The sequence below is a fragment of the Melanerpes formicivorus genome, unplaced genomic scaffold (assembly GCF_026170545.1).
Source record: "Melanerpes formicivorus ecotype bairdi unplaced genomic scaffold, bMelFor1.0.p_v2 SCAF_13, whole genome shotgun sequence".
Taxonomy (NCBI): Eukaryota; Metazoa; Chordata; class Aves; order Piciformes; family Picidae; genus Melanerpes; species Melanerpes formicivorus.
The window spans coordinates 7,927,302-7,955,245 of NW_027142365.1; the positions used below are offsets into that span (position 1 = coordinate 7,927,302).

At 42.3% G+C, this 27,944-nt stretch overlaps 1 protein-coding gene across 3 annotated transcripts in view; it reads left to right on the forward strand.

The window, feature by feature from the left end:
- The window catches only part of DPP6 (dipeptidyl peptidase like 6), a 527,947-nt gene that overhangs the window by 396,722 nt on the left and 103,281 nt on the right, over positions 1-27,944 (forward strand). For all 3 annotated transcript variants that reach the window (XM_068145994.1, XM_068145993.1, XM_068145995.1), the window contains exon 6: positions 13,820-13,872. In XM_068145994.1, the coding sequence (XP_068002095.1) occupies positions 13,820-13,872 (53 nt within the window). The remainder of the gene's footprint in view (positions 1-13,819; positions 13,873-27,944) is intronic.

The window sequence follows — 27,944 nt, forward strand, 5'->3', positions numbered from 1 at the left end:
GCCAGTACTCTATGCATGGGTTCATCTCAATAATAAAAGAACTGGTGGGGATCCTGCATTATCAGGGGTAGCCACTATGGTTACTTGTGGCCTGCAGCTCTTTTCTGGAACAAAAAATAAGCCAGGTTTTTGGCTCTGTTGTTCCCTGTTTGTGCTTCTGAAACGGTGATCTAGATGTGTCAGGTGTTCAAGAGGAGATTGGGTGTGGCACTTGGTGCCATGGTCTAGTCATGGGTCTGTGGTGACAGGTTGGACTTGATGATCCTTGAGGTCTCTTCCAACCTTGGCGACACTGTGATACTGTTTGCCTGAGCTGAGAGGCAAATCTCTGCCTAGCCAGTCATCCTGAAGTCCGCAGTCCCCACACTCCAATTTTGCTAATGCATGCTCCCTCTGTAGCAGTGACTTCAGAAAAACTGCACCAAATTTGCATCTCTTACTCCCTTGAATGGAGACTCAGTGTTGGTTAGGTGTAATTATTGCAACAAAATGCTAACTGCATGAGATGGAGAACATTAAAACCTGAGTATGCTGACTTCAGCTGCGGTGCCGCTTCTGTGCTTTAACCATTTTCTATTCGAAAACAAAGGATTAAACTCTTGCTGTTTTTCTAATAATGCAGCTAAATGAAGTTAGGACTAAACTTTAAGCCTCCAACACAAATTGCACAGACATGACTGAGTGCAAAATAGTATTTCAAACTAAGTTGGACAGCCTTGCTCATGCAGCAGAGGCCAACAAAGTGTATCCCACATTTATTCACAGAGGCAGATATATATCAGTAAACTGAAGAGCGAATCCACAGTTCCAGGGAAGACTAGGGTGATATCAAAAGTGAGAAATAATTAGCCTGTCATGCAAGATTGCATAGGTATATTGTGTATTAGTATCAGTTATCAGCAATCTTCCTCTGTAAATATTTTCTTTAGCAAATGAGATTTTCATCAAACAGGGAAAGGAAAATAAAAAGACCGAAGGCAAAACACTATGATACAAAAATAACCTTTTTCTCTTTGCTTGGGTAAGATTAGATTTTTTTCATTCTTCTTCCATTTCTGAGTGTATAGATGAGCTAGCTTGAACAGACAAATGGGTAGAGAATAATGTCCTAACAGAATTCACAAACCATCTCCAAAACAGCCTGCAATCTATTTTTGAATGCGACATAGATAAGGTAATTGTACAACGCCTCCTAGATAGTCAAAATCAGATAGTCATCAGTAAAACCAGGGCAGTTTTCTCTTTTGCACTCATATGAGAATCCATCTTAGTGAAACACAGGGGAACTTTCTTTGGAATAAATGTAGCTATATAAATCTCTTATGGGAACTAAAATTAGAACTTAATGAAGAGCTGGGTTCCTTGCAACATACAGAGGCTTCAGAATTACATTACAGGCCAGTTCCTGGTTTTGCTTAATTTTGTCTTCTCGAGTCTGGGGACCACAGAAATCCAGTCTTGTGCTGGATTGTGATGAGTAGAGATAGTTATTTTAAAATGTGAAGGAAATAAATATATTAAGAATAGGATTCAAATTGGGGAAATAACGGGGATTTAAGAGGCATTAGAAAGCAAAAGCAGAAATCATTTCGTTCCGATGTCTATGCAGAAACGTAGGAAACAGTCCCAGCCTGCAGGGGTTTATGATCTAAATCTGATTTCCAGTCCTTTTTATTTATTTCTTCTTCATTGCTGAAATAGGAAAAAAAATATATATTTAGTGCCCTCTTCTGGAAAGCTAGATCTCACTATGCAGAGCACCCCAATGAAACTCCTGTACTCAGAAATGCAAATCTGGAGATGCAAATGTTCTTCTCTTCGGCTGAGTTACATGCCTGAATCCAAGGAGCAAGTATCTCTGTGTTTACCCTGAACAAGTGCCTTTTATCTCTTTCACTGCCTACAGAACTCTGGGTTTTTTTTTATCAGGGCTATGTTAAAACCAGTAATTAACGCTCCTCCTTGGGCAGCTAATGACCCAGATTTGGAAATGGAATCTTCTATTCTCTCTTCTTCTATTATCTGCTCAAAAATAAAGCTCTTTCTTGAGAAAGGAAACAAATCATAGGGCTTTAGTCAGGTCTCTAAAAGCCTAAGTCCTCAGATTTTTGCAGGCAAGAGTGGAATAATACCAGTACAATGCTGTTGATGGTGGTGCCGTGAAGGGTTGTGCAATGAACAGAATGCTCTGTACTTCTTTGCTCTCCTCCCACTTTCTGAAGTGCCCATCATCACCACAGTCCATTTACCACTTTGGCGATGTCCTGCTGTATGTGTTTTCAGTTTATTTTCTCTTATGTTAGAAAACAGAAATGTCACCTCCAGTGAATTAGATCCTTGTGTACACTGAGATACATCTCAAAGCCTTCTGATCTCATATTGAACAGGAAAATGAATCTTTCACTGAAGAGAGAGAGGATTTGGGTCCATGGTCCCTGGCATGTGTCTGAATACTTTCATTCTGCTTCCACATCACTTCGGTGCTCTTACACTGATGCTCTCTAATGCTTTTTTGAAGTTCTCATCTTTCTTGTCTCAAATTCCTTTCTCTGAGTCTTCTGAGAGTGTCCTGAACCTATGACCATTATAAAATATTTCAATGACAATGTTAACTTCTTTGTATTATTCACCTTCTTAGGTGCTACAATAGAAAAAGCAATTCCATATGCTAGGAGGAAATTTTAATAGAAAGAACAGAACATATGCTGTGGTTTTGTAGTTGCTAATTTCTGCCACTGAAGTGCATTATTTAAAAGTGAATAAATTAATTAGATACACTCAGTATTCAGCCCATTTTCATGGCTTGGTTCTCATGTAATTGCTACAGAGCAGCACCATTTGCATTGCAAACTTTACCAAAAAAAGAGAAGTTTGGAATCTTTCTACATTGTCTGCTCAGCTGCAGAAATGCTTTAAAGGAGGCATTATCTAATGTTTCATTAAAGGCATTGATGATTAAACATTGATTTCTCAAGATGTCCTTCAGCCCTCAGGCATGTAACTCCAAAGTCAGGGAAGGTGAGCATCAGTCAATGAATGTACATGTGAATAATGTCAGCTCCCCATCTGCATCAGCCACCCTGGGCTGTCTTCATAGTCAGTGTAAATCTAAAGCTAAAACAGACATCAAAGACTGGTCAGAGGAACCACCCCAAAGATGCTTTTGGCACCGTTGTCTGGGAAGAGGGTGCTGCTGTGTCAGGTTGTAGGCGTCAAAAGGGTAAATGCTTGCAAGACATGACTTGAAGAGGTCAGTGGCAGGGGTATCTCTCAGGGTAGACAGCTGCAAAGAGACTGGCTCCAAGCTACAGACTGTGACAGCCTGGGAAAATATTTTGAGGAGGGATGGATGACTATAAATAAGCAAACTCTTCTGTCTCTTCTGGCTTTGGGCTACCCTCCAAGCCAGAACAGTGAGCTGGATGGACTTTGACACATCTTACAGGAGAATCATGGCTGTGTGTTTTGTGTGTTTGTGTGGATTTGAAGGTTTTCTGTATTTCCTGGGACTGGGATAATTGTTGTCTCATTCCAAAACTTGATTTGGCCCTAGGCTACTTTTGTGGTCTTACGATGTCATAATGCTGTTTATCTTTTACTTCTTATCATTAGATATAATGTTTGGTGTGTTAGAATTGCAATGTCAACTGGGTATGAGACAATCTATTTCTCATGTCTGAGTTTCTGAGTGGGACTATGAACCAGAGAAGTGCACTGCCTGGAAAATTTCCATCCAGTCTTGCCCTACACCTGCTGCAGAGTGTGAGAGGAATCTGGGAGTTCACACCATGGGATGTGAATACCCATAGAAGTTTAAAAACAAGATCAACAACAAAATAAGCTTATTATCATAACCTGAGCCACAACAAGCACACAGAAGCTGGTGCAAAAAATCCATACCAAGTCTTTTGTAGCTGCCCATTTATTTGCCAGTTAAAAATGGAGCAGTTGTCCTTTAAGCTAGTAACTGCAATCACTTGCTGGTGCTGCTGGTGCCAGTGGAGCGCTGTGAGGGCCAGGTGGCTTGGGAGCAAAAGGAGGCTTTTGTAATTGCTTGGCAGGGCAGAGCTGTATTAGAGTGCGGCAGCAGTTGGCAGATTGGATTAAAGCTCTCCTAGGGGCGAGGTCTGGCACACGAGCTGTATGTTAATACCTGTAGCCTAACTTGGATCTGGAGCTGCGTTTGTAACAAAAAGAACATCCATTTTACCTCCACCATGTCACAAAGTCATAAATCCTAACTCCAGCCTTGAAATTCCCTTTTGGCATCACCAGCAGTATAAGACTCTCAAAAGAGTATTTTGGAAACAAATCTTTTAATAAAGAATCATTATCATGAAACAACTGAAGTAGATAATCAGTTTGTGGAATGTGAGCTAACAGCATTATCTCTCAACTCTGCAGTCCAGCTATTACTGTGCTGAATGTTGCCATCACAGTTTATTTATGGTTCTTTTGCAAACTAAAGGTGACACTGTTTGTGAGGGAGAAACCCCTTGGCTTTGCTGGTCCAGAGACTTTTGCTTTGGTGGCTGGAAAATCAGCTTCTCATCCCAGCACTCTCCCTGTATGTTTGTGGGAGAGATTTGCATATTAACCAGGCACAGTGCCTGCAGTGTATGACCCTACTGCAATCGATTTGAGTCTGAGTTACAAAAGCTTCTAAAATGCAAGTCCCTGTGGCATGAAAGCGCTGTCCCTTCCTGATGTCACCTTCATGTCATATTGCTGCTGCTCCAAGGAAGCCTTTCCAGTGTGGATGACAGAGTATTCACAGCTTTGCATGACTGGAGAGAACAAGCTTATCAAGAAAGGCTCCTTCAGGCTCATATTGAAATGATGTAATTCTCAGTCTCAGAGATTAAATTGCTAAAAGACTGGAAAAAACAGAGCCATGAAAAGACTTTCCCTGGTGATACTGCCTCTTGTGTTCTTCAACTCTTCATTCCTTATGCATAGCATTTTATTCCTTTCTTTCACATGAATTGCTAACATTTCTTCTTGGTTCTGGAGACACCCAGTTGTTGATCAATGGTTTCTTCTGATGGTGGATAGCAGTGGAATAGCTCCTGATTCATGCTATTGTGTCTGGGATCAGGTGTTGATATTGCTGAGACATTGGCCTCTTTAGTGTTGGCTGTGACATTTTGCTCAGGCACAGTTAGGCTGCTAGGTTGGGATCCTCCCCTCCTCTTCCCAAGAAAATTGAATCAACTATAATGTCTACATTCCCCATATATCTTGTTCCTTTTGCCCAAATGGTAATTTAAGTTAGTTCCTCTGGAATACACAGACAATTACAACAGATGCAAACAGTTGCTAAATGCTCTGATCCAGAGACCCCTTCTTCTTCATAAGTTTCCTGTGGCTGTGACCACGTTACACTTGTGGCTGATCAGCTACATACGGTGCAGTGGGGAAGGGCATCCCAAATCAGGTGTTTGATCACAGCTGTGGGTTGTTTGGCTGCCAGCTGAACCAGTGCACAGGAAATGCTCATTGATAGTGTGATTTCATTATGGTTTTCCTAATTTGTTAGAAGCAGAAGAGCAATATTCCTTGGAGAGCTGCAGAAACAGGTTGGCACATGGCATGAGACTACATTAGAGGTACATTACTTAGGAAATGATGAAGTATAAAGGGATAATTCAATGCAGAGACAAAAAAAGATAACTTGCTGTGACAGAAGGAAACAAAATAGGTCAGTATCACAATGAATTTCAAAGGTGAGAATGTTGAAAAGACCTCAAATTATGTGTCTTTATTGATTTGTTTGGTTCTTGCAAGCAATTGAGCTGCACTGAGTGTAGGGTACAAAATACCAGTATGGATTTTGGGGGGGGTTTGTTGTTGGTTTGTTTTGTTTGTTTATTGCAGTGACATGAAAGGAATAGATAGCATGGAGTTTTTCAGCTAATCTAATTCCAGGCTGGTTATTGTGGTGCACCTGTTAGCAATGAAATGGTGGTAATACTTGACTGAAATAGTTGGGCTGGGGAGAATACTGCTGACTAGCCTGTCTCCACTGATAGAAAAGGACAAAAAGGCTGTTAGTTATCTGCCCAGGAACCATGCCTCACCCAGAGGTAAGCCCTTGTGGTCTGAATCACTAATACATGGGAGAAGGATGAACAAAACATTACCAAGGAGTTGGTGGGCAGTTAGAGGAATGAGTTGTTCATCCCTTTGGAGAGCCAGTTCAATGTGTAATAGGAAAAGAAGGATTTCTTCTCAAAAGAACAGGAGGGTTCAAGTCATTCATCAGTTTTCAGGCTGTACAGCTCCAGCAAAATGAATGGTATCATAAAGAATGTTGATCAAAGCAAATTATGTTCAGTCATTAAGTGAACATTTAGTCTTTGATGTTGACTTTCATAAAAAGTGCAGAAAATTCTGCAAACAGGGACAGTGACCTGCTTTAATTCTCCTTGGAATGCCTAAAGAAGAATGGCAGTGAGTTGTTTTTCAGTCAGATAATTACCCTTTTCTCTACTGGAAAATTTGTACAAATGACACAGTTAACTTGTAAAGCAAACACAGTCTTTCCTTGCTGGTGACTGACCAGTCCATAGAAGAATCAATGTGATGGCACAGTAGCAACTTGGGCTATCCTTTACTGTGCACACTGTGTGCATGTAGTAGAAGAAAACACATCTTCTGGCTGACATTTGCCTGTGATTTTCCTTGTGAACTTGTTTTTCCCTCCCTTTCATGCCATTCTTAGATAACAGGGTACCAGCTACCTGAGCTGTTTGCCAATGCAGAGCAGTAGCCTTCCTGCATTCTACTTCATTCTCTTTTCCCTCTTAATTTGTCAACTTCAAAGCCTGGTTAAATATCACAGATATTAAAGGCCAAATGACAAAACATCTATCGCCTGCATATTTTGCATTACAGCAGGAGTTACCATTTAAGGGTGCAGGGATCACTTTGAAAGGTGGAATATGTAATTATATCAAATGTCTGGGATTATTCAATTGATCTGACATTTGTATGTGCATTTGGGGATTTGTCTGCTCATGGCACAAGCAGGAAAATGAGCAAACAGCTTTTTAGAGACTCTTCATGGGAAACCCTTTTAATGGATCTGGCAGTTCCTGTTCTACTGGCCTCTTGTGCTGTAATTTTACTGCCTTACTGTGGAGAATATGATAGAACAGATTATAAAGATCCTTTGGGTCTGTTAAGAATCCTGAGGGGATCTATTACTTGGAGATACACTTTATTGTTACAGAATTAAAGGCAATCCCTTTCACCCAGATAACTACTGAGTGGTTTATGATTAATGATATTAAAATGTATTCCTGCTACTTTCAGATTTTAGCCAACTGCTGTACAGCTTTATTTCCAATGACTACTTAGAGTGGTCATTTTTATTCAGGGGTACTGGGATGACTCTTCGGAGGAAATGTGTGATTCTTGAAAAAGAAGACAATTAAATACTACAAATTTTGTATTAAGACTTTCAAATTCCCTTGTAATACAGCTTGGACTTCACTCTGTGTCTGTTCCCTTTCAAGCTAAGTTTTGTGAAATATTTGTGAGTTCACTAGATAATTCTTTAATATACATAGAACTACTGCACAAAAGACCAGGAGTCATTTAGAAAATGAGTTCAAATGATGTTTTATTTATCAAGTAAGTTATCACAGTGTCACCAAAGTTGGAAGAGACCTCGAGGATCATCGAGTCCAACCTGTCACCACAGACCCATGACTAGACCATGGCACCAAGTGCCACGTCCAATCTCCTCTTGAACACCTCGAGGGATGGTGACTCCACCACCTCCCTGGGCAGCCCATTCCAATGACTAATGACTCTCTCGGTGAAGAACTTTCTCCTCACCTCCAGCCTAAACTTCCCCTGGCACAGCTTGAGACTGTGTCCTCTTGTTCTGGTGCTGGTTGCATGGGAGTAATAATAATCAGGAGATGATGGCAGCCAGTCCACCTGGGTTTGATCTCAGATCCACAAACTGTTTAATATGTTAAGTGTTAAGAGCCTAAATGAGCTGTTTTGATACAACAGCCTGTTGGAAGATGAGAGTTTTGGGCTGATGTAGTGAGGGGCTTGGAACACAAGCCCTATGAGGAGAGACTGAGGGACCTGGGGCTGCTTAGCCTGGAGAGGAGGAGACTCAGGGGTGACCTTATTGCTCTCTTCAACTACCTGAAGGGGGGTTGTAAACAGGCAGAGGTTGGTCTCTTCTCCCAGGCAGCCAGCACCAGAACAAGAGGACACAGTCTCAGGCTGCACCAGGGGAAGTTCAGGCTGGAGGTCAGGAGGAAGTTTTACACAGAGAGAGTGATTGCCCACTGGAATGGACTGTCTGGGGAGGTGGTGGAGTCACCGTCACTGGAGGTGTTCAGGAGGAGACTTGACAGGGTGCTTGGTTAGATGGGTTAGTTGATTAGGTGGTGTTGGGTGATAGGTTGGACGTGATGATCTTGAAGGTCTCTTCCAACCTGGTTTATTCTATTCTATTCTATGTAGGAAGTTATCTTCTAAGGGATTTTTGCCCCATTCTTTGCTTGTAAATCTCCTTGAAGGAGAGTATGCATGTGCCTCTTGTTTATATTGATTCATCACTTTCTTAGATGGAACAAAGCATTTCCATAAATGCTGATTACTGCTGGTGCTATCATGGTATCAGCCCACAAAGTGTGGCAGAAACCAGCATAGAAGGTAGAAGGGTAAACCAAGTTCCTCCTTTTGTTTTTTCTAATACTAGTAGCAAATCCTCAGCAAGTAGTGTAATCTTTCATACCAGCCAAAACTTAGGCTAAAAACATCAACTCTTCTTAAACTTCCCCAATTTCCATCTAAAACCTTCTCCTAACCCTTTGTGAGCTGCACAGGCAGTGCCATATTGAAAATAATTATGACAATTTCAATGTTGTAACACAAAGGTGAAGGTTCTGTGTGTCCAGGTTGTGTCTGTTTTACAGACCAGGTGAGATGTAGGAAGTTATCCAGGATCTTACCTGTCTTTTTGGACTTGGGCCATGCTTTTGTGCAGCTGATTTAGAGCAAGAAAAAGAGCTATGGATTCTAATTTAAAGTATGTGAACAATCACAATAAATAAATGAGTCTGAATCCATTCTATTCCTAAATAATATGTATTTTTTTTTATTTAAGTAACTTCTGCTGGACTAAGACATTTATCCTAGGAGGTGAAGCAAGTGCTGTCACAGAGATACTGCTCTAACATGCACACCACATTTTGCTCTGAGGTGATGCAAAGATGCAGCATCTCTGCACTGGAATTGCTTCTTCCATTTTCTTTCTGTAGCTTGTAGGAACCACAATTTACTTGCTAGCTTGGAATTTGGGGTGGGGGGAGACACATGACCTTCTTTGGTGCTGTATGTGCTGCAGTATTCGCATTTCTGCTGTCATTTAGTTGGGTCCAGGATTGTTTAGCTGATGACATAAAATGAGGTTGGTGGCTCCACCACAAAGTGTTGCCATATAATTAGTCCTGTGTTTATTTATTTATTTCCAGTTTTGGAGAGATAATTGCCTTTCCAGGATTTAAGTGGAAACAGATAGCTCTGTCTCTTAGACTCTTTATGTTTTCAGTGTAAACATGTGCATGTTCCAGAGCACAATGTGAATTGAAATTAAGCAAGGTCTGTGCTGTGACCTGGGATGAGAAGCCCAGTGGGAGAGTGTTTCTGGCACAGTGGGTTTACTATAGCGACTTTCACAGCACTCATGGCTTACAGCTGACAGGGGAGCTTTTGTGATGCAATTTTGGCAATACCTAGAACCCTTCAGAGAAGCCTTAAACCTGCTCTAATTTACATTGTTGGGATGACTTGGCATACAGGTTCTGTAAATCAAAACAGTTGCCAAAAACTCACCTACCTTCAAATATGCCTCTCTGCTCTGAGAGGGGCTGTGTGCTTCTGGGATCCAGCCAAAAATCAGGGCTAAGAGCATCAAATCACTGCAGTGGCTTTTACCACACCCCTTGGATAGAGAAAAGGAGCACAGAGAGTTGACACAGTTATTTTTGTTGGCTAAGCCTCAGAAACAGAGGTTATATGAAATTGATACTAACTTTTAAGCACTGTCCAGTCTCTGAGGCATTTCTGTGGATTTCAGAAGAATGCTCCTATTTTTCCTGCACTTTTCCCTGTTGTGTGGTTTTCCTGCTGGCAGAGTAACATCATAATTCAGCTTGACACCAGCAGAAATTTTAGTTGAGATATTAAGCCAATGTAGTCATCCTCTCAAACAGCTAAAATAACTTCCTTTGGTTAGTGTGTCTAAGAGGAAAGCAGCTGTTTGATTTCTCAGAAAGACATGAAGTGATTTTTCTCTCAGATTCCTGTCTGCTTAAGAGGATTGCTTGCAGTGTGTTTTGCAAACAGGTTGAATCTAGTACTGATGAGCTACATTCACTCCTCTCCTTAAGAGCTGTAATAATAACCCTCTAATCCTGGGCTCTTTGCTCATACAAGTATTTTTGTTTACATGAGCAAACCTACTGGCTTTAAAGTTTCATTTGAGAAAGGATTGTTCCTGTAAATGAATGCTGCCTGCTGCAAGCTTTTGACAACCTCGTGCTACAGGCACAGCTGATGTGAGATATTTTGTAGTCTGACCAGAGACCTAAGAAGATGGGAAATGATGTTCAGAAAATACAGGAGTTCTTTGAGAGTCCTGCAACTTTTGTTTTCCTCACTTGTAAGCTCTCCTGGCAGAGAAAATGTTTTACCTCAGTCTCCAGCTTTAAGACAGCTTTAAATTCTCACATCATGGTTGTGGAGACTCTGTACCACAAGCAGGGACATCAGTAGATGTCCTGCTCAAAACTTCCCTGCTGTTTCTTTTCCCTTCAGCCTGCCACATTTCTTTATTTCTTTAGTACTGTGTCCAGTTCCGAGACCTTCAATTTAAGAAGGACATTGAGACTCCTGAATGTGTCCAGACAAGGGCAATGAGGCTGGGGAGAGGCCTCGAGCCCAAGCCCTATGAGGAGAGGCTTAAGGAGCTGGGATTGTTTAGCTTGGAGAAGAGGAGGCTCGGGGAGACCTTATTGCTGTCTACAACTACCTGAAGGGAGGTTGTAGCCAAGAGGGAGTTGGTCTCTTCTCCCAGGCAACCAGCACCAGAACAAGAGGACACAGTCTCAAGCTGTGCCAGGGGAAGTTTAGGCTTGAGGTGAGGAGGAAGTTCACAGAGAGAGTTGTTAGGCATTGGAATGGGCTGGCCAGGAAGGTGGTAGAGTCACCGTCCCTGGAGGTGTTCAAGAGGGGATTGGAAGTGGCACTTGAGGCCATGGTTTAGTAGACATGATGTATTGGGTGACAGGTTGGACTTGATGATCTTTGAGGTCTTTTCCAACCTTATTGGTTCTATGACTCCATGATTTTCCCCTGAAGACATCTGTTCATCATTTTGGGGGCTAGCTTCCTTTGCCTCTGATAGCTTACAACACAGCATGGCATGTTACCTTGAACACCAGCCCTTGCCTCAGATCACAATTTGTGTCTCTACATTATTTTCTACATCCTACTGCAAGGATCTTTAAAGACAGAAGTTGCTCATTATTTAATGCCAATGTATTATTATTTTTCATTTCTGCAGAACAATGTAGTCTGCAAGTGCATTTTCTTTAAGGAATTTTAGAATGCTTAGAACTTCACCAAAGATGGAAGAAAATCTAATGCCACATGCATCAGCCAAGTCTCCCATATCATCCCTATAAGATTTGAGAGCTTTTTGCTATGGCTGGATGTGGATGAGTTAATTGGAATTTATCTGACATCATTACACAGGTGAATCTAAAATGACATCTGTACTGGAACAGATGCCAGCCTGCAGTGTTCATTTGTGTGCTTAGACCTTCCCTGATATAAATACACCTTGCTGGAGCAGTCTGTATGTATCTGAATGCCTAAAAGGAGATATGATTTGGGGATGTGACCTGATGATGTCCCTCTAATGAAGGGAGTTAAATTGTTCAGGGGAAGAAGAGAATCCTGTCAATCATTCCCTGCATTTCACAGGTAGAAATCTAGTGCTTGAACCTCTATACTCTGGCAATAACTTTTTCCAGGGCATTCATGCAGTAGTGTAAGGATTTACTGTTTGGATTAAAATTGCAACAGAGAAGTTTGATTTAGTATCTACAGGGTGATGTGCCTTGTGTTTATCTGCCTCTCTACTGAGCCCCCAAAAGATGTAAGGCCACTGTGTTGGCTTGCCCTTGAGAGTGATGGACAGATGCTTACTTGTCTGTGATGCTAGTGATGTGCTTGGGATGGCCACTTCTGAGGCTGGCAGCACCATCCAGAACATTTCATGGTTTCTTGGCATGAGTGAAAGAAAAAAAATAGTGTGCAAAACCAGAGGTACCTAGGAAAAATAATTTTGATCAGAAAAGCTTGATTGCAGTAGCAAGTATTTAAGGAGTTCTTCCTCTGTCCTCTGGGACAGGATGCTATATAAGAGCTACTGGAGAGCAAGTGGCTTAAAGATTTAAGCAGAAGTCAACCAGAATGTTAGGAGATTTTTTATTTAGTAGCATACAATAACAGTATAGAATTGAGGGAGTGAGTGCCTGCATACATGTGAATAAAGTAATTCTTATTGAGACTAAGATGATCAGAGGGCCAGAGCACTTCTCCTAAGAAGAGAGGCTGAAAGAATTTCAGCCTGCAGAAGAGAAGGCTCTGGGGAGACTTTATAGCTGCATTTCAGTATCTGAAGGGGGAAAGCTGGAGAAGGACTGTTTAGAAGGGTTTGTAGTGATAGGACAAAGGACAGTGGTTTGAAACTGGAGCAGGGTAGATTTAGCCTGGATATAAGGAGGAAGTTCTTTACAATGAGACTGATAAAATACCAGAACAGGCTACCCAGGGATGTTGTTGAGGCTTCAGCCCTGGAAGACATTCAAGATCAGACTTGATGTGGCCCTGGGCAGCCTGATCTAGTTGGAGGCATTGCAGGGGGTTGGACAAGATGACCTTTGAGGGTCCCTTCTAACCCAATGCAGTCTGTGAATCTGAGAGATCTTTCTCACTAATGTCATGACTGATGTGTTGCTCAGCATTACTCACTTTGAGCAGCAACAGATCACTGTTAGGGGTTACACTCAGTAGCAGAAAATCACCAGTTCTTAAATTGCTGACCTTGACTCTGGTATCATTATTTCCTACTTAAAAAATAAGTAATGCACTCTCCCTTCTGTGATGACCTGGCAAGCTCCTCCCCAAGGCCCAAAGAGTGCAAACTGGTAAGAAGATGCAACTTAGCAGGTCAAACAAATGTGAAGTCAGCTTTATGCCCCAAGTCAATAAGATATTATTTGCTGACTGATGGAGGGCTTAAAACCCACCCAGAGATCACCCAGCACTGCTCCCTGTTTTATGTGTGTGGGAACGAAGCAAGAAAATATGCATTATTTCCCTGTTTTGTCTGGTGGTAATGATGGAGACAGCCTCCAGCTGACCAAGGTGTCCTCATTAATGATGGTTCTATATTTAGCCCTTGCAGAGCCCATGTGCCCCCAGTTTAATCAAAGTCCTGGTCGTCATGGTAACGACACAGAGCATCTGGATGTATACGATTTGCCAAACACTGTAATAAAGTGCAGGATGAAAAGAGCACCAGCGTTAGGTGGATTGATGTATTGTTCCTTTCTAGTACAGATTTTCTTTTGCTAAGAGTTTATAAGAGCTCCCTACACAGAAATGCTAGATTTTTGCAGAGAAAAAAAAAAAAGAGAGCCCTATTAACAGAGGTGAAAATTAACTAATCTCTTTTGTTTGTTTGTTTGTTTTGTTTCTTGATTTCATTTTGCAGGTGTATCAGCATTCATATACGGCGTATTATGTCCTCAGCAAAATCCCTCACGGGTAAGCAACCTTTCAATGTCTTCATTTTAAAACTCAAGCCATTAAGAAGTCTGCAAAATTATGCCTGTTGTGATGCATGGTTTCCTGTAACAGCCCTTTGCAACCGTCTGACATTCGGCTGCAGCATCCACTGAGCTCTGCGTTGTGCGAAAGACGACACAGTCTGGAAACAGAAGTGCTCGGCTTCCCTGGAGAGTCACACTACATGAATTTCATACTCCAGTTTTCCAGGTTTTGGCTAGAATATAGATGTGTGGGTGCCTGACTGGGAGCTGCAGTTGGACACACACCAGAGCACTGTCAGAGGATCTGTCCAGGGGTGTTTAGTCCCTTAAATTTCTGCAGAATTGAGGCATCACCCTTCAGCACTGGGTCTCTTGGCAGATTCCTTTGGTACGAACGCTCTCTCTAGCATCTCACCTGAGGGCAGGTAGACCACTAGTCTGTAACCAGGAGTGAGTGTGCTGCACTCACCATTATACCGAAGCTAGGAGCCTTCAGGTTTATAGTTTCATCTGAAGAGAGAGTGTGAGATAAGTGCAGACAGACAGGCATGCCACGTAAGCTCTGCAGAGCTTCTCAAAACCTACTGGGAGCCTGTTTCTTTATCTAAGGCATGTAGCATGAAAAGTTATGTATCATAGAATGCATCAGGTTGGAAAGGACCCTTGAAGGCTATCTTGTCCAACCCCCCTGCAGTGAGCAGGGACATCTCCAACTAGAGCAGGTTGTTCAGGACCCCATCAGGTTTGACTTTGAATGTCTCCAGGGATGTGGCCTCCACCACATCTCTGGGCAACCAGTTCTAGTATTTCACTACGCTCATTGTGAAGAACTTCCTCTTCTCCCAGGCAACCTGTGACAGAACAAGAGGATACAGTCTCAAGCTGCACCAGGGAGGTTTAGGCTGGATGTTAGGAAGAAGCTCTTCATGAAAAGAGTGATTGGCCATTGGAATGTGCTGCCCAGGGAGGTGGTGGAATCACCATCACTGGAGGTGTTTAGGAAGAGACTGGATGGGGTGCTTGGTGCTATGGTTTAGTTGATCAGGTAGTGTTGGATGATAGGTTGGACTCGATGATCTCGAAGGTGTTTTCCAACCTGGTCTGGTCTGTTCTATTCTATCCTATTCTAGTCTAGTCTAGCCTATTCTATGTCTAACCTAAATCTAACTTGCTCTAGTAATAAACTTCCATCACATAATGCCTCTTCATTTAGGTCCCCCTAGCTCCTGGAGGTCCTGAGGTAGGCTAGCATTTTTAGTATAGGAATCAATTTGATTAATTGCAGTTCTCTAAATCCCCTTTGTCACCTTTGTTTGTGATGTTGCAAGTTATGTGTGGCTCCATCACCCCACAGCTATTATTGCTTATTTTGTTTCTCTGAAATGCAATCAAAAATTTCAACCTGCTTTTCCCTAAAAAGATTTCTCTCTTTCTATATGCTTTAAGGATTGGACCAACTGGTCAGGAATGGGATGCCCTCATACCAGTAAGATATCCTGTAAAGATATGATTAGACCTGGTGTTTCAGAGACATTCCCATAGCACCAATGGAAATGCTTAAGCTGCACAGCAAAATTCCTTCAATTATTGTCAGTAAATACAGAGCCAAAAGCCAGGAAGCTAATGCCAGGTTGTGCATTTTAATTATCATGTTGCTGATCACTGTGCAGCAAAGGTAAAAAGGGACAATAGAGTTATGCTCTGCCCTATCTGTAGAACATTACACATGACTGGTTATAAAACATGTAATTTCAGTATTTGCTATGCTTCTTCACTAAGTTGTCTTCTCTATGTATTATGGCTAAACAGGTAGTAAATGATTTGGATCCTTGCAATAGCTGGCAAAATCTGCCTGGTTTATACACAGGGTGATCATGGGATCACCAGATAACTCAGGCTGGAAAGGCTCCTCCAAGGTCCAACCTCCTCTTCCTCAGAGCAGTTACTCAGAGCTTTATCTACTTGCATGCAGGAAAATTGCAGGGATGGGAACAGCACAGACTCACTTGTCTCACTGCCTGACTGTCCTTACAGGGAGAAAGTTTCTCTTTATATGCAATCTGAGCCCCACCTTTTCAGTTTATATCTGCTCTGTCTCACCCATACCACCATATTATGGAGATCTGCATCTCTGACTTAGGAAAACACTGGGGCATGTCCTAAGGTCCTGTTCATTTCTGCATCCATGAGCCAGGTGCCTGCCCCTGAGAGAAGGCAGGAACCTGGCCGTGCCTGCGTGCTCAGTGCTTCCTACTCCTTTTTGTATGTAGCTCCCACTGTGTCTTTGTAGAGTGGCTGAGCATCCCTCCCACCAGGCAGTCCTTAGGGGACCTCACTGTTTTAACACAGGAAGATGTTTTAAGGGCAAAAGTCCTAGGAGTCAGATACTGTAACACCTACATTTTCAAGGCCCCATGCCCTCTTTCCAGTCCAGTTCCTTTGGTACAATAACCAGTGGGTTTAACTGTGAGGAAGTGTAGATTCAATGTCAAGATAGAAACACACGTTTCAGCATTTTTCTCCATAAAATACTAGTCACATTCAGATGCTCTTCAAGGACTTGGTACTGCTCACTTATACAGATATAAACAGAAAGAACCAAAACCCAAACCCAGCAACATAAAACCCAAGCAAACAAAAATAACCCCATGCAAGCAAACAAAACAAACACCCACAAAACCCTGTAGCAACAAAACAACAACAAAAAAGCTGAAATCACTTTCCTTGGCTTCTGGATAAAAAATACTCTGTGCAAAAAGATCTGTGCTAGAGACATATATGTTTTAAAATCTGTGAGCCCTGGAGCTTGTGAGGCCTGCTTCCCTGCAACTTGTATCTTGTGATTGACTCACAACAAAAAGAAATCATGAGCTCGAGGTCAAGTTGCTTCCATGCACAGTTGTAACATGGAAATTAGGAGATTTCTCACCATCACCCATGTCAAAGCTCTGGTGTCCCAGTGTGACATGCTTCAGAATTCTCCAGTCTGTTTCTTTCCTTGCTTTAATCCCAGTCCTCATTTTTGCTTTTCTTTCTTTATGTTCCAGGAACTGAGTGGATGAATTTATTCCTTTTAAAACTCCATCTTTCTGCAATCTAGCTGAAATTAATTTGTGGGCTGAAATGGTATTGAGCAGCATGAGCACATAAGCTTCATCTCTGCAGTAAACCTGGCTAAGAGCAAAAGCATTTGACTGACAGCATAGTTCTTTTCCAGACAAAACAAAGGTGCAAAAAATAGAAGTATCATGCACAGTGTGGATTAGAACTGCTAAAAATTAACAATACAGTGATCCAGGAATCTTTCTACTATTGCACTACTTTATCTCTGAAAACCAGCTTCTTGTTCCCCTCAGGGCTGCACACTCAGAGGTGTTTCACCTCTCTTCCCATGTTTGGTTGAGCAGCATGCAGGCAGCTGGAGGTTGGATGTGTCAGAGGAAAAGGTGTCCAGTACAAGGGGAAGGTGCAAGGGGGCCAGAAGGCTTTCAGGTGTGTCAGACATTGGTGTCCCCACAGCATGGTGTAGTGATGGAGCAGGAGACCTCTGTCAGGAGGAGGGTTGGAAGGATTGCTGCATTTCATGTTGGAAAAGGCATGGTTTACAAAGTGGTTTAGGCTGTAGGTATGTGTAAAGGAACTGCAAACCATGATGTACAGTAACAACTGCATGGAGCTTGCAGGTGATCATAGTGCACGTGAGTGGTAGAAACAGTGGCACATTGCCATTTCCCTGACACATGGGCATTTATCATCCCTTTGGAGTCTTAGAGCAATGCATGAAGAGGGAGGACAGGTGTAGCAGGTGAATATGATGTAACAGATGGTGAAATACATCAGCTGAAAGCAGAGGCTCTCTTGGAGCAAAAGGTAACAATCTCTTCATCACGTTTCGCATTTAACACGGGACTATTGTTCTGATAAATGTGTGTAAAGGAAGACAGTTGAGGACAGGACCAAGCACACTGACACACCACGAAGTTCAATTCAGCCTGATGTTCCAGGTCCTTTGGTGATGACAAAATTTGCAACCCACTGGCAGAATTCTTGCACTCCAGTTGATAATGAGTCACAAAAGCCTTTGGTGCTGAACAACCCATTTGCCATTTCTAAGAACCAGTTTCATGCATTAGCCCTCTTCTGCAAGTAGGCACCAGCTTTATGTCCCATTGGTCTGTGCCACTGGCACCTCGGCGTGCCTCCAAATTAGCAGCCTAGGCACTCAGGGCTGATGAACAAACTCACTCCCTGCCTGCTCACTAAGCCCTTCTGGAAGCAGGCTGTGACAATGTGACTTTGCCTGTGCTCTGTCTACCCTGTTCCTCATCTTCTGTCTCATCAGGAAGGCCAGACAGGTTTCAAACTTTGTACCCAGTCATGCCCTTGCTGCACCCCTGCTGAGGCTAATTAATAAGGAAGCCAGTTAATCAGATCTGTGACATCACTTCTTAAATAAAGTGACATTAATCTACTGGAGCAAATTGCATTTTAAAGCCATTTCTAATTATTTTTGCCATGTTCTACAGACTTGTCAGATTCAGACTGGGAAGTAAAAAAGGAGCTTGTAGCAGCATTTTCCAGATTTCATTCCAGGTTCTCCATGAGTTTGACAAGCCAGTTTGGGCACATCCTTAGGACACACATTCACAAATTGAATTTCATACAGAGTGCAGCACTGCAATGTTTTTGCATGAGAGCTATTGTTGAAGTAAAGTCCCCACATAAGAAGCGGCAGCACAATTTGGCTCTTTATAGGACTAGTGCCTGCCAACGACAGACTCAAAGGATCTTATTTAAAACTGAAAATAAGCCTGAGGTAGAAGAAAGATTTAATTAATTGCACAGATTTAACGTGTCTCTCTCTCTTCCTCCCCACCCCCCCTAGCCTTCTCATAGCCTCTTGGGAAACTTGGGGTAGAAACTTCTGGGTTTGCTGCCTTCTATTTTCAATAGCTCCTGGGTTTCAGTTTTCACAGGGAGAGCTGGCTAAGATCCACGTTTTCTTCATGGTCTGAGGTGTATAGGGAGGTTAAGTTCAGTTCAGCTTCCCTGCCTGTCGCTCATTTTTTTTCCTGCTGTTCACCCAAAACGGAGATGCTGGCACTGGCTGCCATCTAGTGGAACAAACCTCTGTTCTTGCTGTTCATGCTCCCTGGTAGGAGCATCTCTGTACGGTCCCACCTGCTTTCCTCTGAACGGTGCTGCTTTTCAGATCTATCTGCAGGTAACTGCTTACAGCTGCCCGCATGATAAATGTTTTGCAAGCTCCTCTAAGTTGCATCTGCTGCATCATAATTGCAGCTCATAATTCAGAGGTGCTGCTAGAACTTCTGCAGGTCCCCATGCATGGAGCAGGGAGCTCTCATGCAAGGTGCTGGGAAAAAGTGGAACAGAAATACTGTATTCCTAGTGTTATTTTTCCTGACTTTGGAAGACAGGAAAATATCAACAACATACCTATGAAATCCAGCTACCAAAAAATGGTTTATTCCTTTGTGAGCTTAAATAACATTACTTCTCCTCAGTCCAATATGGATGATCCTACTCAGTCAAATCCTTCACTGAAACAAGGGAGAAAAGCTTAATTTGTTCAGGGCTTCCACGCTCAGGCATGACTGACCAGGGTTCCCTTAACCTTGTTGCAGGCTTTCCTTCACCAGCGTTAAGGTCATTTCATACCAGTGCATGCTGTGGACCACTGGTTTGACCTGGCTCTGCAGATCCTAAGCAAGAGGTAATCTTGGATTGATACTCAAGGGTGTACCTCTACCTGTAACTTTTTTACTGGGACCAGCAGCAACATTGCACAGTTGTCTATTGTGTCCCTAAAATAAAGCCCAGCATAAAATGCACGTGGCTACATTTCCTCAGACCTCCTAATTCTCCTCCAGTCATGTATGAGCCATTTCTCCCTGAGCACAGCTACGTGGCAGGGATTAATACTGACCCCCTCATCTGAGCTCTCAGTCCAGATTTAGCATATCCATCTGGGAAATAGGATCATAGAATCAATAAGGTTGGAAAAGACCTCAAAGATCATCAAGTCCAACCCATCACCCAACACCTCATGACTAATAAACCATGGCACCAAGTGCCATGTCCAATCCCCTCTTGAACACCTCCAGGGATGGTGACTCCACCACCTCCCTGGGCACCACATTCCAACAGCTACCAACTCTCTCTGTGAAGAGCTTTCTCCTCACCTCGAGCCTAAACTTTTCCTGGCACAGCTTGAGACTGTGTCCTCTTGTTCTGTCAATGGGACCTTCCAAATATGCTTATAGTGATCAGTGAGAACACCAGCAGTCATTCCACTGATTTTCTGTATGGGAAGGAGGGAATTGTGTAGAGCTACTCCTAAGCAGAATCTAGATTTGCTCCCAGGTGTATATATGGTGTAGTCAGAGGAGCATGGTAAGTAGATCACAGGAGCAATCATGGACTTGAGTTCAGTTCTTCTTGCCTACACTGCTGAGGGTCTGTAAAATACTGCAGGCACCCCCCTGAATTCCCAGTGACTTCAAGAGACATCCCATGAGTGGAGAGAATGCAAACTATGTATTGGAGATCCATAGAAGTGATATCAGGAGAAGGAACTGAGACTGCACTTCACTGTGAGTGAATGTTCAAAGTGATGACTGTAGAACTCTCTGTGGAGCTCTCACTAATGTTCCTGTCTCCTTCTTTTATACAAACTACTGTCAGGAAAGAGGTTGAAGTTAATTAAAGAAAACTTAATCAGATTTGTGCATACCCTATTGTATAATATTTTGCAAGGCAATAAGGTTTTCCTTGAACATGCTCCCCTTGCTGTGGTCGCAGTAAAAGGGAAATGTGTTTTGTTATTTAAAGTCATGGTTAAAAAAACTTCAGGGAACTGGCTCTGCTGCAGACATCTGTTTTTTGACCAAGGCTATGTCTATTGTATTTTGTTATGCCTCTTCCTTGGAGCCTTAAAGAAACTCCCCATGCCTCAGTGTCCACATAAGGAGGGAAATACTGCTTACCTGACAGAAGTGATATATGATAATTATTGTAGAGTGATAAACAACAGTGTGGCCAGCAGGAGCAGGGAAGTCATTGTGCCCCTGTACTCAGTAGTGGTTAGGTCACACCTTGAGTACTGTGTCAAATTCTGGGCCCTTCAATTTAAGAAGGACATTGAGACACTTGAACGTGTCCAGAGAAGGGCAACGAGTCTGTGGAGAGGACTCGAGCAAAAGCCCTACAAGGAGAGGCTGAGGGAGCTGGGGTTGCTTAGCCTGGAGAAGAGGAGGCTCAGGGGAGACCTTATTGCTGTCTACAACTACCTGAAGGGAGGTTGCAGCCAGGAGAGGGTTGGTCTCTTCTCCCAGGCAACCACTACCAGAACAAGAGGACACAGTCTCAAGCTGTGCCAGGGGAAGTTTAGGCTGAAGGTGAAGAGAAAGTTCTTCACAGAGAGAGTTGTTAGCTGTTGGAATGTGCTGCCCAGGGAGGAGGTGGAGTCCCCATCCCTGGAGGTGTTCAAGAGGGGATTGGAAGTGGCACTTGAGGCCATGGTTTCGTAGGCATGAGGTGTTGGGTTACAGGTTGGACTTGATGATTTTTGAGGTCTTTTCCAACCTTGCTGATTCTATGATTCTATTCTATTAATTTTGCTCTTTAATAACCTTTATAAACTTGATCTAGAGCCCAGTTTTTGTTTTAAAGAGAAAAGGTACTGCAGCTAATAGAGTCTCTCTTCATTTGGAGGAGATGAATATTTTTCCCCAACAATGATATCTAGAGGATGAAATAAAGCCATTTAAGAAGATATGTAAAACCAAAGAGTGATGTGAAATTTGTTGAATAAGTGGAAAAATGTGTTCTGCAGTTTGTGAGGAATCTGCCCTTACTGATTCTCTCTCCTCCCTCATTACTAACCATCTTGCCATAGTTTCCATCATCTTTTCAAGATAGTTTACATAGTTATTTAAGGCATCTCAGCTGCATAGTGTGGTGGCTTTTATGCCAGTCTATAAACAACATCCTCGTGATGTTATATGCTTTTTTGATTGTGTTTTGACAACAGAAGTCTAGCCCTCGGCATACTTAAACTTGATTGCTTCATTGTGGAACCTGACCTTACAAGGATGGGAATCTTTGGTTGAGTTTACTGGCATCTGGCTCAAGTCCTGATGGAGCTGTTTGCCTTCTTGCGTTTTTATATATTTATCTGAATTAACTACTCAGTAAGTCACAGGAACAGTGGTTAAATCACATGCCAGCTCGCTGCTGTGAACACGTTTTGTACCAGAAAGAGCCAGTGTAGTATTAAGCAAAGCTGTTATTTGAGCATCACTCACTTCCAAGCCGTGGCAGGCTGAAAGCAGCTCACCCTTGGAAGGCAGTTCAGGCAGGACTCTTAGCTGCGCTGGTGGGAGGAAATCCACTTCAGCAGCTCAACACCATATCATTTCCCCCAGGGGATTTGCCATTTGCTCACCCATGTTGGCCACTTTGTAGCACATTTTATGTGAAATGTTCCTGTCCTGTGTAGGCAAAGCAATTCTTACCACATGCTTCTCTCTTCCAGACCCAGTTGTGACGTGGGTGGACACCTTAGAAACAACGTATAACGATAATAATAATGAATAGTCTCCTGATGGGAGGATTTGGTATTAAGAATTAAAGTAATGACTGCTGAGACTTGAGTAATTAATAGTTAGATGTAGATGTTAGCAGTTTAGCAGAGTAAAGCCCAGCAACCAACTTCTTATGTTACTGAAAAGGGCAATAGATTAGGTCTTATGAGGTAAAAAAAAAAACAAGAAGAAAGATCTGAAGCAAACTTTCCCATAGTGTTTGTCTGAGGCAGCACCCCCTGGAATAGGGGCAGGGCTTCCATTAAATTCTGTTATTGAATAAAGTGCACTTGGCTGGTGGAAATGTATCTGCATTTGGAAATGTTTGTATGCCTCAGTGTGAATGAACTTCCTCTGGTCCTCAGGCTGTGGTCAGCCTCCAAACCATAGACACTACATCTGGGTATGTTCACATCCCAGTGCTGACCACCACCAAAACTTGTCACATTATTGTGGGTTTTCCTTCTTGCTGACACCTAATGAGGCCTGAGTTAGTACACAGAGTTTTGACAGAAAATAGAAACAAAGGTGGGTGAAATAGAATGTATAAAATAATGGTGCATGGATGGCACCAATTAGGCAACCAACCTCAGCCCTTACTGTTTCCATGCATCACCTTCCCTGAAATGAGATTGTTCTGTAGGTGGATTTTCATAGTGGGGATTGGGATTTTTTGGTTTGTATTTTTGTCCTATAATACCAGATTCTAGAGGCAGTTCCACTAAAATTAGAACAAGAACTGTGTATTTCCCAAGGGGCCTGGGCTAGCATCACTGCCTCAAAGTGTGAACTAGTGTCCAATGAAGCCATACTGTAAAAAGGCACTTCTGCCGGCTGTGGTAGTAGAGATCACAGCTTTATCTCATTTTATGTACTAATAGTCCCACATTGCTCTCTGCAGGCATCACATCATGATGCAATATTTTTATTAGGATTTGGAAGTCAGACAAAATCAGCTGGATGGGAAATGCTAAAGTTTCATCACAAACATCCTTTCCTGGACACTGGCAGAGTCAGTCTGAGTCAGAGTTTAGCCTGGAGAAGAGAAGGCTCAGGGAAGACCTTATTGCTGTCTACAACTCCCTGAAGGGAGGTTGTAGCCAGGAGGGGGGTTGATTTCTTCTCCCAGGCAACCAGCACCAGAACAAGAGGACACAGTCTCAAGCTGTGCCAGGGGAAGTTTAAATAGAATAGAATCGAATAAACCAGGTTGGAAGAGACCTTCAAGATCACCGCGTCCAACCCATCAACCAACCCAACCCACCTAAACAACTAACCCATGGCACCAAGCACGCCATCAAGTCTCCTCCTGAAAACCTCCAACTTGAGGTGAGGAGAAAGTTCTTCACAGAGAGAGTTGTTAGGCATTGGAATGGACTGCACAGGGAGGTGATGGAGTCACTGTCCCTGGAGGTGTTCAAGAGGGGATTGGATGTGGCACTTGGTGCCATGGTCTAGTAGGCATGAGGTCTGTAGTGACAGGTTGGACTTGATGATCTTTAAGGTCTTTTCCAAACTCATTGATTCTATAATTCTAAGAATCATGTACATTCATCCCAGGATCATTGCTTTTAAGATCTTCCAAGTTAGTTCTTAGACATCTCAGTGATTATGCTGCTCTTTCTCTTCAACCTGTATCTGGGGTTTTTTTGCCTGTTTTTTGGATTGCTGTAATTCTGACTAGCCTTCTTGACACCGTTCAAATAGTTATATTTTTGCTTTTCCATGCCTCTGTTGTGGATAAATAGTCTTGAAATACTGTTAAATCCAGTGCCTTACCTCAAACTTTGAAAAGCTCTGAGATCAGAGCTGGCTGAGAAACTTCTTTAGAGTAAGAGAAAATTGCATGAGTAAGAGGAAATTACTTTAGGGTGGTTGTGTTTATCACCCAAGTGCTATCACCTCTCATTGTCTCCTCAGGGCATAAAGTATGACTGCAGGACCAAAAGTTCTTTTCTGGAAAGTGCAGTAAAAATTCACTCTGTCATTTATGATTTAGAGGGGTCACATGAGAAACATGATAATGTCATCATTTTTTATACAATGCTACCAGTATCTAAGGACCATTTCCACTATTTGCTTACTCAGGGAAGCTTAGAGATTTTGATCAATGTCTTGGGTTCCTCCAGCTGGCAATGCCGTGACTCCTAGCTGTGTACCAGTCTCTGATGCATTTTTCAATCAGTTTTTGTAGATGCTCACTGGAGAGGTAAGCCTGTGCCATCATTTCACATCATTCCCAATGGAAGTTGATGGCAAATGATTGGGTTTTTAAAGCTGTATTAGTATTGTGCACGATTTTGCAGGCCTAGTACCAACTATTACATTGATGAATGTTTTACAGGCAGGCTATAATGAGAAAGACCCCTGAGCTTGTAATGTTGTCTTGAAGCTGACTGGATTGCAAAATCAGGGACAAATGTTTTAGATTCCTTTGCTGTTTTGTCTCTTATGCTCTGAATACATAGAATTCATCCATCTTGGACAAAATGCTTGGTGAGTTGACTTGTTCTTAAGAACAGCTGAATATCTTCACAGGAAGAGTAACTGGCCAGTGGAATGTGCTGCCCAGAGAGGTGGTGGAGTCACCATCCCTGGGGGTGTTCAAGAAAGGATTGGATGTGGCACTTGAAGCCATGGTTTAGTTGTCATGAGACATTAGGTAATAGGTTGGACTTGATGATCTCTGAGGTCTTTTCCAACCTGGCTGATTCTGTGATTGATGACCTGAAGTTTATAAATTTAAATTGCTTTCATTGCCTCTTTCTACTTTTGTTCACTGAAAAGTGCTGTAAGTAAAATATGTGTACATGTGCATAAATATTTCATAGCCTAGTGGAGCCTATGAATGGAAGACCCTTTCCCATCTATTTAACCACTTTCATGAAAATTCCAGGAGGATTCTTTTAGTTACTTCTTCTGACAGTCTGATTTCTTGATTATCTCTTCTGACAAGCCTTTGATTCCCATTTGTATTATATTTTATTGCATCTCACTGTGAGTCTCTGCAGGCCTGGGTATCTCCTGGGAAGCAATTTTCTTAATGGCACCTGTCTCCTCTTCTCCTTGGTGAATACTGAAGTAAACAAGTCATTTAATTGTTTAAGAATGTGTTTTTGCTTCTCAGGCAAATTCCTGGAGATCTTTCCCTTCCTCTCAGTCCCTTTCTATGTTTATTTTTGTGCATTTATGAACATTTATCTGTTTTACATATTTTCACTTCTTTGTGCAAGTCTTCTCCAGTGAACTTTTTCTCCTCATCATTCACCAAAACCCTTAAATATGAGGATATTCTTAGTTCTTTATAGCCCTTATAGATTTTCTTCTCAACATGGTGGTTTATATCTCTATTTTCTTTCCTTCTTTCCAAGGGAGAAGAAATCTGTCCAAGCTGTTGTCTCATTCTATGCCATTAGAAATAGATGTGAAGACAGCAAGTTCTGGTGCTGATGCAGAGATTTTAGATAGATAGATAATTTTTTATAGTTAACCAAGTGAAAAATAAAGCTTAAAGTACTGTGAGCTGATGTGTTTGGGTCTGTTGTCCTTAATAATATTCAGTTCTGGTGTGATGCAAATAACAAGAGGGGATATTTCTGTCTTCCCTAACATTTTTTTTTTTAAGTTGTCTATTTCTTTGACTTCTTTGCATATCCTGCTGAAATCTTACTATGCTTTCTATACACATTGGCCACAACAACCCCATGCAGTGCTACAGGCTGGGGTCGGAGTGACTGGATAGCAGCCAGGCAGAGAGGGACCTGGGGCTACTGGTTGATAGTAGGCTGAACATGAGCCTGCAGTGTGCCCAGGTGACCAAGAAGGCCAATGGCATCCTGGCCTGCATCAGGAACAGTGTGGCCAGCAGGAGCAGGGAGGTCATTCTCCCCCTGTACTCAGCACTGGTTAGGCCACACCTTGAGTCCTATGTCCAGTTCTGGGCCCCTCAGTTTAGGAAAGATGTTGAGATGCTGGAAGGTGTCCAGAGAAGGGCAACAAAGCTGGGGAGGGGTTTGGAAGTCCTATGAGGAGAGGCTGAAGGAGCTGGGGTTGCTTAGCCTGGAGAAGAGGAGGCTCGGGGAGACCTTATTGCTGTCTACAGCTACCTGAAGGGAGGTTGTAGCCAGGTGGGGGCTGGTCTCCTCTCCCAGGCAACCAGCACTAGAACAAGAGGATACAGTCTCAAGCTGTGCCAGGGGAGCTTTAGGCTGGATGTTAGACAGAAATTCTTCATAGAAAGAGTGATTGCCCATTGGAATGTGCTGCCTAGGGAGGTGGTGGAGTTGCCATCATTGGAGATGTGTAGGAGGAGAGTGGATGGGGTGCTTGGTTGCATGGTTTAGTTGATTAGATGATGTTGGATGATAGGTTGGACTCGATGAAGGTCTCTTCCAACCTGGTCAGGTCTGGTCTGGTCTGGTCTCTCTACTCTACTCTACTCTACTCTACTCTACTCTACTCTACTCTACTCTACTCTACTCTACTCTACTCTACTCTACTCTCCAAATTTCTGGCACAGTTGGGCAAAGGGTTCCAGAGTTTTTCTGAAGAACTCACTCCAGCCCTTATACATAGGTTTGGTTATTTGTTTAGAGGATAGATATGTCAGAGCAGCCTTCACTGCAAATTGTGGCATTTTGCTCACTTTGGCAGTGTGTGCAAAGGATTTTTCCATATAAATCTTATTGCTCTGTATCTAAAATTAATAATAAATATAAAATTAATGATAGAGAATCATAAAGTTAATGATGAAGAATAATACCATTAATAACAAATAATAATAAAAAAGAATAATAAAATTATAAGTTATTAACCTCCAAGAACATCCTGTACCTTACCCCAGACTTTGACTGTTTGGGGTTTGTTTGTTTTTTCTTCAGTTTCAGACTTTTTCAGTCTGGAATAGTAAAATATTTTTCTTGAAGTAGAAGGAGCCCCTTTCTCAGTTGCAGTGGAAAAATTCTATTGTTTCTTAGGTTGCTTTTGAAGAACTTAATAGAGAACAGTTTGTCATGTTGGTCCTCAGGGAAAACTCAGTGCCATGAAGTCTCTGAGGGAAGCTGGTCTTTAAAACAGAAGAAAATGTGAGAAGAGGGAACATAGAGATGTAAAATCTTCAGCCAAAACAATACAATCTCTTTGAAAGTAGTTCCTTATTAATCATAGGTTTTTTTCAGTGACAAAACCAAGCAACCTGATGTGATTGGTTCGTTTGTTTCATTCTTGGTATACTCTCTGAGCTCAATTACAGACAGAAATTATTTGGCAGACAGCACATTAATTGCACTCAAGAATTTTCCTTATTCAGAAGGTTTGAGGGGAGACATTTTGGCAGAAAACTTCACCTAAAGGAGCAACTTTCACAATTTATGATGTCAGTAACCTTGTGCTGAAATCATCCCCGTGTCTAGAACAATTTAACAGCCTCTGCTCCAAACAATGTCATCTTAATGTGAAAGAG